Genomic DNA, 12832 nt, shown 5'->3' with positions numbered 1-12832 from the left:
ATAAAACACTAAATTTAGATTATATAACTGTTAGTTGAAATTTTTGCCACAGATGTAAAAGTATTTAAATTATAATTAAGAATTAGAATTATTTGTAATCATACAAATATGTTACTTAATTTGCATCTTTTGCATCATTTATGTTAAGCTTCCAAAGCTGGCTTTTACTTGTGTTCAGCATTTCTGTTGTTAAATTTTGATCTCTATTTTAAGCTTTTAATTTAGTTTTTATTTTAAGTAAAAAATCATAGTAAGAAAAGCAATTCGTATCGCTGAATTTTAATAATAATATTTGTTTGTTATTGAAATATTCCAAAAATTTATTTTTTCAAAATTTCTATTTATGTTTTGAATTTTGTAAGATCCGTTACATAGCTTTTTTGCTTTTTTTTTTTAATATCAATTCAAAATTCTTTTGTTTTTATAAAATTTTTAGTTTTATAAATTCCATCTACACTTTTGCTTGTTTAATTGTACATTTTTAGGATTAATGTATTACATTATAGAACTTGCTGCATATTTCGTACATTTTTGGCAACTTTTGCGTTCGTAGAATTTAAATCAGCGATTTTTCTTATTAATTTCTTGTCTTTATTGTTATCATTTCTTTTTCGTGTGCATTTTTAAATAGCTTATATTAGCTTGCTTTTTTTTTTTTCGTGCTGTATGGATGCATTTTGGTCTCATCACGTCATGGATATTATAAAAATTCGCAATAAATTTGCAATGAATCAAATTAGTCAATCTAAATCGTCCAGTAGAAGAATCATGAAAAGAGATTACGATTGATTGTGATATAAACATAACTATTTCCAATTTCTAAGTGATACTTATTCTAAGCATTAGGTCATTAAATACAGTAAACTAATAGGTTAAAAGAATAGAAATTTTTCGCAATAAAATGAGCAAAGTGAAAATTTGCAAATTTGAGTGGAAATTATTTATGAATCATAAAATTTTGTCATCCATTATATAAAAGCCAAGAAAAACGTTGAAATTTATACATTTTTTTTTTTCGCTTAAATTAATAAGTGTACAATATCTATATGCTACCATTTAGTTCAAAATAACAATTATATTCCATAATTTTATAAATTTATGTTTTTAAAATTTTCATTTTTCTCTTTAATAATTCAAAAAATGTAAATGTATGTAATATAAACGTTCATTGATTAATTCATTGATAATTGATAATTAATTGTCGACCATTTAAATTGGTTTACTTTTCGCAAATTAATTTTACTAAGTTGATAAATGATACTGATAATCAATATGCAATGAAATGTAAAAGTGACCATCAGAAATATAATTCAGTAGTCTGCTTTAGCATCTAATTGTGTTTCTAGATTTCGTGCAATTAATTCATTTATTCCTATTAATAGATCATTTAATTAATAATAGATCATTAAGAATGAATTTGTAAATTCCATATGAGTGCAAAAATATGAGTGCAAAAATTTCTTTTCTACAAAAAAAAAAAAAAAAAAAAAAAAAAATGGAAATATAAAAAATTAAAAAAAGAAAATAAAATAAAAGGCAGCAAAATATTTTAGTGCTAACACATAAGCACACATTCGATGCTTTGTTTTATTGCATATTCTTCTGATCTTTGCATTATAGTTTTAAATTACTTAATAAAATTAAATTTTATATTATCATTTTTCCTTTTTTGCGACTAATATATATTCTATATCAAATTTTTTACAAAAAAAATAAATTTAAAATTAGTGAATATTTTGTTAAATTTTAAAATTTATACGAACTCTATCTTAGTTTCAATTTAAAAAAACCTTGTATAATTTTTTCTCAAGAGATTTTCAGTTTTATTTTTGAAAAGCTAAAATTTTTCTTTTTGAATCAAGAAAACAAAATATCATTTGATATGCATATTAAGTAATTCCAATACTCACTATGTTAATTTTTTTTTATTATTTAAAATATTAACATTTATTCCATCAATTTCTTTTTTTAAAAAAATTTCAGATATTTTCACTTATTGTGTCTCAATTAAATTATCAACATGGGATGCTGTTAAACAATTACATGTTCTATTTCTAATAACTCTAATTAAATCAATTAATTTGATAAATAATCATTGATTACAAAGGAAATGTCACATTTTATCATAATATTTGTTATCATTATATTGTTATATATACTACTATCATTATTAGATAAATTACTGATATTCTTTAACAAGTTAATAAATATTAGTATAGTAATTCACTTAATTATTTAATTAATTAAGAAGTACAACTTTAGCAAGTCACCCAGTTATTTAAGCCTTTCTGTCCTTTTAACTGCAATCATTTCATTTGATTTTTTGCACTATTTCCCTTCCGATCCAATCAATTTTTTTTTTGAATTTTCAATTTCTTTTAAATACTCAACATTTCTTATTTGCAAACGGACAAACTTCACTTCTTAACGATGATGATAACAATGTCCATGATAACATTTCTTCTGATTCGACTTTTATAGGAACGATGTGAGTTTATCCGTACACACAGATTTGCAGTTTTTTTCCTCAAGCCTTATATATATATACTTATATTTGTTTATTTACTTTTTATTTATTTGATTTATTATTTTTTTATTGATCTATTAATCCTATCAAACTGGTAAAAGAGAAGGTATGGATTTATCCTTTTATTGAGGAAGATTCATCAAGAAATATCAATTATTTTAATGTTGATACAATATTTTTTCGGGCTTGAGTCTTTCTCAAGTTTACTTAATATTTTAATGTTGACGCAATTTTTTTATTTTTTGACGTTCACATTTCATGTGCATTTTATGGAATTTAAATCTAGTAAGTTCTAATAAATTTTTTTCCCTTTGCATTTCCTTAAGTTTATATATAATTTTCAAGAAAGAAAATTATTAAATTTAGTAAATTTTCATCTTTAAAATATAGAGTAAAATGAATTATCAACTTGTATTTCAGTATTACTCATACGAAATATTTTAGAGTGAGTGCGGTGATTATTTCCTGCAATATCCTCAAGCTTCGTTTTTTTTTAATTTTGTTTTTTGATCTATGACAAAAAGCTTAATTAGTCTTTGTTGCAAAACCTAGTTAAATTGTTAATGTGGAGTTAATGTATTGGAAAAGCATACTATAGTGTCATCAGTAACGTTGAAAATTAATTTCAAGAAAAATACAATAAATGGAAGAAGTGATAGTTTAGAAAATTTTCAACCCAATAAAAATCACAAAAACTTTTTAAAATCTAAATTGTTCAGCACAATAATTTAATCAGAATTTGCTTAAATAAAAATTTCACTTACCCGCATTTGTTTTCAAAAAACAAAGCCTTCTTACTTTGGCGATAATTTTATATAAATTTCAAACATAATTTGTTTAGTAACATTCAAAACTGATCAACAAAGAAGCGCTAATAAAAATCAATCAAAAGTTAAAATTCACAAAATTTCAAATCCATTTAATATATTATTTCAAGTCGAAATAAATAAACTTGAAAAAGAAGGACGAATGGATTTTATTAGAGTTAAAAGATGTTTTAAAATGTTATAAAAATATTAGTGAATGGTCTGAAATCACTTTATTAATGATTAAAAAAAGCTTTTTTTTCGGCTTTAAAATAATTTATTATTAAATTTGATTTGATCAATGCAATTTTCAATCTTTAAAGTCAGCAGAAGAACATGTATAAAAAAAAATTTATTCCCTTTAACAAGCATAATATGATAAACAGATTGTGACAATGTTAGCATTTATTCTTCTATTGATAACGCTTAGTAAATGTTGACATTGTTAACATTCATTTTTCTATTGATAACATTCGTCAGTGATTGACGTTAGCTAATTTAATGAAATTGGTTAATCTAGTTATTGATTAGCTTCAACAACAACAACAACAAAACGAATGAATAAACAAAAGAAAACGATAAACATAACAGTTAAGTGAAAACAGTGTAAATGGGAATGGTTGAAATGAAAATCAAAAATAAAAGAGCATTATAATCATTAATTAATCTGATTATATTTTTATCAGCAAATATTTTTTTCCGTTTCCATCAAGAATTTGATCAAAGTAACACTCATAAAATTTTACAAGTTTCTAAAGATAGAAATTTGATAAGACACTTCATATATCAAAAATAAAAGAGCATTATAATCATTAATCATAAATTTAAAATTCCAATTCCAGATATGATTTCAAAAAAAAAAAACATTACAGAGAATGCATATTAAAAACGAAGACTGGAAAGGTTATCGTGATTACTTCGTATGAGATGCCCGAATGGAACCACTTACACGGGTTCTTTGCACTCGAATCGTAGAGCCATCAGATGACAAACTGCTCAACCGCTGAGCATTGAAAATGTTAAACCAAGATAAATATGAATTTAACATTTTTATCGCATCTTCTTCAGTAACACCTATCGATAATAGATACTAAAACTTGACAAGATTTAATTTTGTTTTATGAATGCAGAACAATTATATTCTTAATTTTTTTTTCCACTCATAAAATTGTTCAGTTTATAAATTAAATAACACCTGAATCTACTACTTTTCTGATTTTTAAAGTAAAATTAAAGAGTAATTTATGAAAGAAAGAAACCATTTTATTGACAATTCCATCCAGATCAGCAATTACATATAATGATCGATCCGCAAATAAATGCTTATATTTTGATAGTTCCAGTGTATTCAGCCACCTATAATAATAATATAAGCCGAATAGGCTTATCTTGAAATTAAAATCAGTGCCACTTTGTAGTGTTAAGGAACCCAGAAAAACTACAAACCTAGAAAAATTGAAGAATCCATAAGTTGACAAAAATGCTTAGACCAAGAGAAAAATAGGAAGAAAAAAAGCTAAACAATTGCAACTTACGAATCAATAGGAGTGTTTTGCGATAGCGAACCTGAACTATCGCTCACCGTCAACATTTCTCTATCATTTCTTTGATTTTTATCCTTCAGCAAATTTCTCGTTAACTCAAAATTACCAACGATAGCACAAACTATTTTGTACAAATGCCTTCCACGAATCTGGAATTTAAATTTTAAAGAAAAATTTTCATTTTTTATTTTGTTAACAAATTTAATCATAACAAATTCAACCTCTAATGAGTAAACTGTATCATCATCATCCCAAGGTTGTTCCGGTTTATTCTTCGCTGAAACGGAAACAACTTCTGCAACTGCCGGATAATGTTTGGCAGCCGGACGTTTGTTACCTAAAGATAATAAAAAATCTATAATCATTTACTTAATCAATCACTGAACATCATCTACTATAGCTACTTCAACTTCAGCTATTGTACTTCTATTTAATTTCAACTTCTATTTCAATTACTGCATCCCTAAACGAATGGAAAATTAAATTGACAACTAAATTTTCTTTTTTTTAAAAAAACATAAAATATCATACTAAAAAATAAAAATTTATAATCTAACAAATTTTGAATTGCTTTATGAATATTGTAAAATTTGCTTTATTCTTTCTTTTAAAATATGAAATGCCATACTAAAGTGTAAACAAACGCTTTAAATCATTATCCCTATAGTTTTACAAATTTTTGGGTTGCTTAACGTAAGTCTACACAAACAACCTATCACCGATAATTCAAATTTGGAGCTATTATTAATTTAATCTTAAATAAACAATTTCTCGAAATATTTCTTCAACCTAGTACACAAAAATTTTATTTTTTCTCAATTTACCCAGAATTTTAATTCCTAATTCAAGCAAAATCATAAATTTTAATGTAAAATATCAACAAATTTATGATTTATAGTATTATTCAAATAACAAAAGATTTTTTTTCTTTGATCATAATGCTATATAAATATCAGAGTTAAAGTCAGCTGATTTCTAAAATGCATATTTTTATCAGCACATAAGACCACTATTACAAATATGCATGTGTCCACCAAGCCAATCAACCAATTGCTAACACATGTCAAAAAAAAGAAAAAACTATTTCAGCCATAAACTATACTAATCAAAGTTAATATTTTACTTCAGATATTATAGTTAAAGATTGAAATATATGCTATACATGAGTATATTTTTGTTCTCATTTGTTATTTCTTCTCTAATTAAAAACAAAAGTTTTTTCTTTTTTCAATATTAAAAATGAAAGCATACGTGGCATATTATTAACGTCCAAATTTGCATCTCGACTTGGAAGTGAACATACTTTTAGATGCATTTTACTGTCCCCAAGTAGGTTACCACTAAAATCTAAGTTTATATTAATTGAAATTTTATTTCACGCATGCAAAAAAGTAAAATGTCAAAAAAATGCACGAAAAAAATTTTTTGATGTTATTCCTACGGAACAAATTATTTAGTATATTTAAAATTAAAACAAAAAATTTACCCATTTTCCAAAGAAAAACATAAAACCACTTGTCGTCGATTGATACCACCAGCACAAGATGAATAGCATCGAAATTGCAGCATTAAGCATCTATTTGCATGAATTGCATCGAAAGGTACAATTGCAAATGATCGAAAACCTTCTTCACCTTCTACTTTTTCTGTCAAATGTTGTGCTTTAGAATTATTGGTTACAATTAAGAAGTGTTCTTCATAATTTCCTGTAAAAATTTCATAAAATAATTCTTGGAGTGATGATATATATTATTGCAGTTATGATAAAAGATATTTGCTTTTTGTTTCAAAAAACGAATAAGGAAAAAACTCCGCACTAATTAGGATTATTTGTGAGTTTACAGAGTTCATCTGAATTTAAATTTATACTTTACTACTAGGAATATTTCTGAGTTTATAAAATTAACCCAGATAAATTTAATTTGTACTTTTCTAGTTCAATTGAACATTTCCAACGAAAATTACTCACTATCTCGTAAACGATGATAATCACATCGACGAACCGGAACATTAGCATAAATATTATCCGAATAGATAGCACAAATCCGGACAAATGATTTTGGTGGAGGAGGAACAGGACAATTCACTACAAATATGACATTGGTATTCATCTTCGCAAAAAGTGAGCGACCTTTAAACTAAAAAAAGTATTTTTTAAGAGGAAATGAAAAAGAAATTATGAATTATGTTCATTTAGATATTCAAAATTCTCAATTTTTCTTATATTCCAAAATAAATAAAAATGCAAGTTTCTAATAATCAAATAAATAGTTCATCATTTTTTTAATTTCGAAACTACAAAAATAATTAAGTTACCTATTTTTGACAACTTAATCAAATGAACAAATTAAAATGAATTATGCAATAAACCTTTTTCCACAGCCAAATACAAAACACATGAAGCATGCATTTGCAATACTATTAAGCAGATATGTTTTACTGAGCAAAAAATAATATTAACTTAAGAATGATGGAAGTATTTCAAATAAATGATTTCAAATAGTGGAGAAAGAATAAAAGTTTAAAAGCTTACGATATAAGCACTTTGACGACCTCCTTCCACTGTCACATCAAATTCTAATTGAAGTGCAGTAGCTTCCGACCTGAATAAACTATAATTTCCTTTTATTGCGTATTATAAATAACTTATAGCTTTGTTTAGAAGTTTAATTTCATTTATTTTTATTTTTTGTAATAAATAGAAGGAAAAAAAAAAGAAATTTAAAAACCTGATAGCTGAAAGCGGAACTAAGTTCAATGGTTCAGTATTTATTTCATTTAATGCATCAGTATCATCAGGAAAATTCGCCTAAATTAAATATTCAAATAGTTGAATAGATATGTGAATATGTAACTGACAATTGACGTATGACATAGAGTTCATTGCATAACAGTTAAATTACTTACATTTTTGTTATCAAGTTGTGATAATATAATATCAGCAAAATTCTCACTTGTTGTTCGCTCAAAATTCACTGGTGGTACACTGAACTAAAATGTTTTCAATAATTAGTTATTTTTTTCAGTAGATACTTATTTCCAGCACATGTCTATTGCTATAAACGTATTGTAAAATTCTCCCTTTATAATTTCATATTCAACACAGCCAGTAAACAAAAGAAATTAATTATTCAATGCCGAAAAATTTTGGCATTAGTGAAGTATAAAATGAAAGTAAGGACTTATCATTTGTTATCATTATCAAATAGTAACGTAAAATAAAATTTTTTTTTAACTTTTGAAATAAGAGGAAATAAAAATAATATATTAAGCTGTCTTTCATAGAAGAAATAAAATTATAATGTTGGAGGAAACAAGAAGAAAAACAGTTCCTTTGATAAATACGTACCGTTAATATATCATCACTCATGTCAATAAATGCATCCTCACCATTGTTGTCGTAATTGGTACTAAAATAGCAAATGACTATAAAATAATATTTGAAATAACCTTTAAATGATGACTATTTGTTTTTATAACAATGTCAAATCGAACTTATCCCGAGGATCATAATCAGTTGGTTGTTGAATGTCAGTCAATGACGGAGCTCCAAACAGTTGATTACGGCAAATTGATAATGACTCGATTGTTGCTGCCGCACGTTGTCCTTCATCATCCATTTTTACTATTCTAAAAATTTTGAATATTTTCATTTCAGAAATTGAAAACTTAGTTGGAATTTTATTAGTTATTACTAATATTTTTCCATTATTCAATGTTAACTTTCGCAAAGAATTTTATTTCATATAACTCCATTTGAGTAAATATAACTCAAAAATCTGATAAGCAAACAAATAAATATAACAAAATATTTATCCAGAAAAGATTAAGAAAAAAAAAAACATCTGTTTCATATAGATTAATCAGTCTATGATATTACAATGAACCATTAACAATTAACAGCAATTCGTGAACTTTAAATGTGTAAAAACGAACAAAACATCGAAATACATACATATATATCAGGAATCCTAATATTTTATATGAAATAAATAGTTGTGCACTTTACTTAACTAGTAAAACACTGAAGTACAGCAGATGTAACAGAACACAAATATATTTCATAAAAAATTGACGGTTAAAATGAGAACAGCACAAATTAATTTAGGGGAGAAATTTGAAATTATAAATTTCAAAAATTACATTAGCATGAAGCATAATTTAGTAATCGCATCTTATTTTATAACATAAAATAGATGTTAGAGATTTAAAAAAGTCCATAAAGTTCATTTTAATTAACTTACAGAAGGATACTGTGACAGTGTTCATAAAGTCATATGCACAATATCTAAAATTCAGTAGTTCAGGCTTACTTCCTTTATTATTTATAGCATTAATTTTATCTTATCATTTCACAAGCATTTCATCCAAATACTTTACTTAATTCATTTATCAAGTAAATTTGATATATTACAAAAAAGAGAATATTATATATATATATATATATTACTGCACTTATTGAGAATATATTTTCATAACTAATGTAAACTTACTATTTTAACTTGATTATCAATAAATTTACGCAATAAACTATCCAAGTAGAAAGCATTAAATGAAATAGTCTGATATAGGTAAGTTCAGCTATTTCAAAAAAAAGAGATACAATCCGAAGTGCTATCTTTAAAAGATTGAATGGTTAGTTATTCTTTCTGATGATGAAATCAATGGAGAAATGAATAAGCTAATCAGACAAGAATAAAAAAAGCATACACTTCATGGTTTGTTTAAAATTTCTGTAGTTTAATATTTCAGCTTTTGTACCTTCATGATATCCAGCACAACTAATTTTGTTTTTGTATGGCAAATACGTGAGCTGAATATGTAGAAGAGATACAGTTAATAAGAATTAATAATTTGTAAAAAAAAACTAAAGATCAAAATACTTTCATGAGGATTAGGATCAGATGCAATCTACGGACTTAAAGACAGGAATAATAGATGAAGAAAGAAAATGAGATGAATTCCAAATTTTGAGTTCAAAAAAAGAAAATCAAGCTGTTTAAACCAAATTTAAGATAAATTATCCGTAAACGGTAAAGAAATCATGAAACTGTTTAAAACTTCAATCCAAATAATCAAGTTCTGACGGTATTTCAAATTGCGCATTCAATACTTTTTCTTCTATATTAAACTTCTTTTTACACCATTTTTTTGCCGCAAATATGTTATCTAAAACAATGGCAAAAATTGCATCTTCAATTTTCTTTCTTTTTTAAATTACGGTTCTGCAAAAAAAAAAAAAGAAAAAACAATCAAAAATTCGACCGCTTTTCAAAAACTTCGCTGCAACTTTCATATGTTTTGCTAAATTAATTAATAACAAAAAATTTTGTTTCCTGAATTGAAAGAATTATTTTCCTGAATCCAAGAAGTAATCATCTGAAGAACTATGAAAATGAGGAAAATCTCACCAGTCCAACGATTTGCTTTATCACGAATTTTAGCTGTCTCATTTTCAAGTCGTGCAATAGCTTCAGGGCCTTCCTCACTTAGTTTTTCCAATTTTTTCATTAATGTTTCATGCTTCGTTTGCAATTCATTAATTTGCAACTGTAATTTTTCTCGCTCTGCAGTTGCCTGCAAAAAATTGTCCTCTTGAGGAATTGAAATAGAGAAATAATTTACAGAATTTTTTTTCATATTACTAACATAATAATCTAGTGTTACTAATTCTTATGATTTTTCAAAAATCGTCAAAATAACTCAATTAATACTACTTCTTGATGCTAAATTTATAATACTCTGGATAAAATTTATTCATTTCTATAAACTCATTTTGCTAGCTTATAAAGCAATCAATTAAAATCTGACCAATCATTATGCTGGGAGCCATATAACAAGAACATTCTGAAAACTAACTTCCTTTCCATTTTTTGCTACTGCAACATCAGTTTTCAATTCTTGCAATTTTGTCTCCAAATTATAAATCTTTTCATCTAATTCTTGCAATTGCTTTTTGCGCTAAAAATGAAAGCACAAAAAAATAACCATAATATTAACTTTCTTATTTGTTGAAAAAAATATTGAAAGTAACCTGGAATACTTTGTATATCCTTGATAATATATGGTTTATTATGCACATATAAACTTTTTACGTCATTAAAATAACCATCAACTACTAAATATTCCAAGCAATAATTTAGATATTATAGTAATTTGGTAATATACCAGTATATCTAATGGTATTTGTTTTTTATCACAAATTTGTTTAATCTATGTTATTTCTCTTATTTCACCTTTTATTATCGTAGATTTATTTCTGTGTAAATTTGTACAAATATATTCTATAACAACTTAAAATATACAGATATTGCTTGAAATATACAAGCTTCTCATTCTGATAATTAGACTTTTTCAATGAATTCAATTCAAAATCAAATCACCATTTGCTAATTACTAAATTCATATCGAACGTATTGCTTAAAACTTACAAGTTCCCAATTTTGTAATCAAGGTTTTTCAAATGGACTGAAGTCATCATTATTCAATTACTATATACTGCTAGAATTTATATGCTTATTGCTCTCATAATTAAAATTCTTCAATGAATTCAGTTCAAAATCAAGCAAAAAAAAACACATACACAAGAAAAATAAATTTTCTTTATATTTGAAGAACGAAGAAGAAAAAAAATTTTTTTACTGTAATCACTGCTTGTGATGGAAATGCCCAATAGCAAACAAAAGTACCAATCTTTTCGCACTCAACCAAACCTTCATCAACCAACAGTTGTGTTATCCCTTTCACCGATTGCGGAACAATTCCTTTCTTTTTTGGAGCAATTTTTTCAAGATCTTTCATCTAAACTTTTTTTTTTTTGAAAAAAAAAACAAATAAATAAATAATAAAGTTTTGTAAATCACTTTATCTGATAATGTTTTGTTTTTAAAAAAGCAATATGGTTGCTTGAATTTGTAACCCACAAAATTTTGAAACGCTTTACGTGTTTTTTATAAAATTCGTTTTTTTACTTCTTTAAAAACATAAAAGCGTCATACAAAAATTTAAATCATAGTTTTTTTTATATCCATAGTTTTTTTTCTTGACTTAAAAAAAGTCGATCAGAATAACGGATAATAACGAGTTTCAATACTTCTCATAATAAACCTATTTTATCAAAATAAGAAAATTACCTGAAAAAATTCGTTGCTTTCATAAAATAATTCCAACATTCGGGATCGTTTCTCATCAGCTGTTAAACCTTTCTTTCTCGATGCCTTAATATGAAATCTTTTAACACATGATAGTATTATTCATGTAAAAACTATTTCTAAATAAACTTATAATTTTACACCAATAAAATATGAAATTTCCAAATTTTAAAAGAAACTGCCAAAACAGTCCAACAAATAAGTGTTTTTGCGTATGCGTGTTGCTTAATTTCTAATTATTTTAGAAATTAAAAAAAAAAAAAATCGAAAAATCTAGAACAATATTTGAAAATTCTCTATTAGATATAGATTAATAATAAAAACATAAACTTCATACAAGCACTATTTAGAATTTGGAATTTTCTTTCTATTGTCATACGAAAATAATTATTTGACAATCAAATAAGTTGACAAAAAAGGACGGAGTACCATATAAAGATACTATTAATTAGAGATATTATTCAGAAATTTAAACGATTGATATTTCTCAACAATTACAAGTAAAACTTACCATACTGTGCAAAAATATTTGTTTTGATAGGAAATTTATGCAATTATTGCTATTGTAACAAAGGAGTTTTAGATTAATTCCTAGAAAAAGAAATATTTTTTTTTTTTAAATAAATTTTAAAATGTTTTAAAATGATGAAAAAAATTTTTTTTTAAAAAATGATTTTCACCTGATCTATATCTCACTTCATCTCACTTTCTTTCAAATTAGCACATATCGATAAGAATTTGTTTTATCCCAATTACCCAATTACAAACCAACAATAATTATTCATTGTGATAATTTTTACAATA

The 12832-nt window shown here is 25.1% G+C and overlaps 2 protein-coding genes across 2 annotated transcripts; both read right to left on the bottom strand.

The window, feature by feature from the left end:
* Positions 1–4246: 4246 nt before the first annotated feature.
* Bm9825 (Uncharacterized protein) lies at positions 4247–8530 on the bottom strand (the record flags this gene model as incomplete). Its single annotated transcript, XM_043079060.1, has 12 exons — positions 4247–4423; positions 4593–4689; positions 4869–5026; positions 5099–5214; positions 6129–6217; positions 6364–6583; positions 6847–7015; positions 7411–7480; positions 7607–7686; positions 7785–7868; positions 8227–8287; positions 8373–8530. The coding sequence occupies 12 exons, from the start codon at positions 8528–8530 to the stop codon at positions 4247–4249; spliced, it is 1479 nt and encodes a 492-aa protein (XP_042934994.1).
* Positions 8531–9939: 1409 nt separating this feature from the next.
* On the bottom strand, positions 9940–12049 carry Bm9826 (Uncharacterized protein; the record flags this gene model as incomplete). The annotated part of the gene is made up of 5 exons (XM_001900041.2): positions 9940–10046; positions 10289–10454; positions 10737–10838; positions 11520–11678; positions 12011–12049. 5 exons carry the CDS (start codon positions 12047–12049, stop codon positions 9940–9942), a joined length of 573 nt encoding a protein of 190 aa, XP_001900076.2.
* Between the last annotated feature and the right edge of the window lie 783 nt (positions 12050–12832).

The sequence above is a fragment of the Brugia malayi genome (genome assembly GCF_000002995.4).
Source record: "Brugia malayi strain FR3 genome assembly, contig: Bm_v4_Chr2_contig_001, whole genome shotgun sequence".
NCBI classification, from domain to species: domain Eukaryota; kingdom Metazoa; phylum Nematoda; class Chromadorea; order Rhabditida; family Onchocercidae; genus Brugia; species Brugia malayi.
Note: the sequence above shows the minus strand (reverse complement) of the source record. Positions and strands in the feature narration are given on the sequence as shown.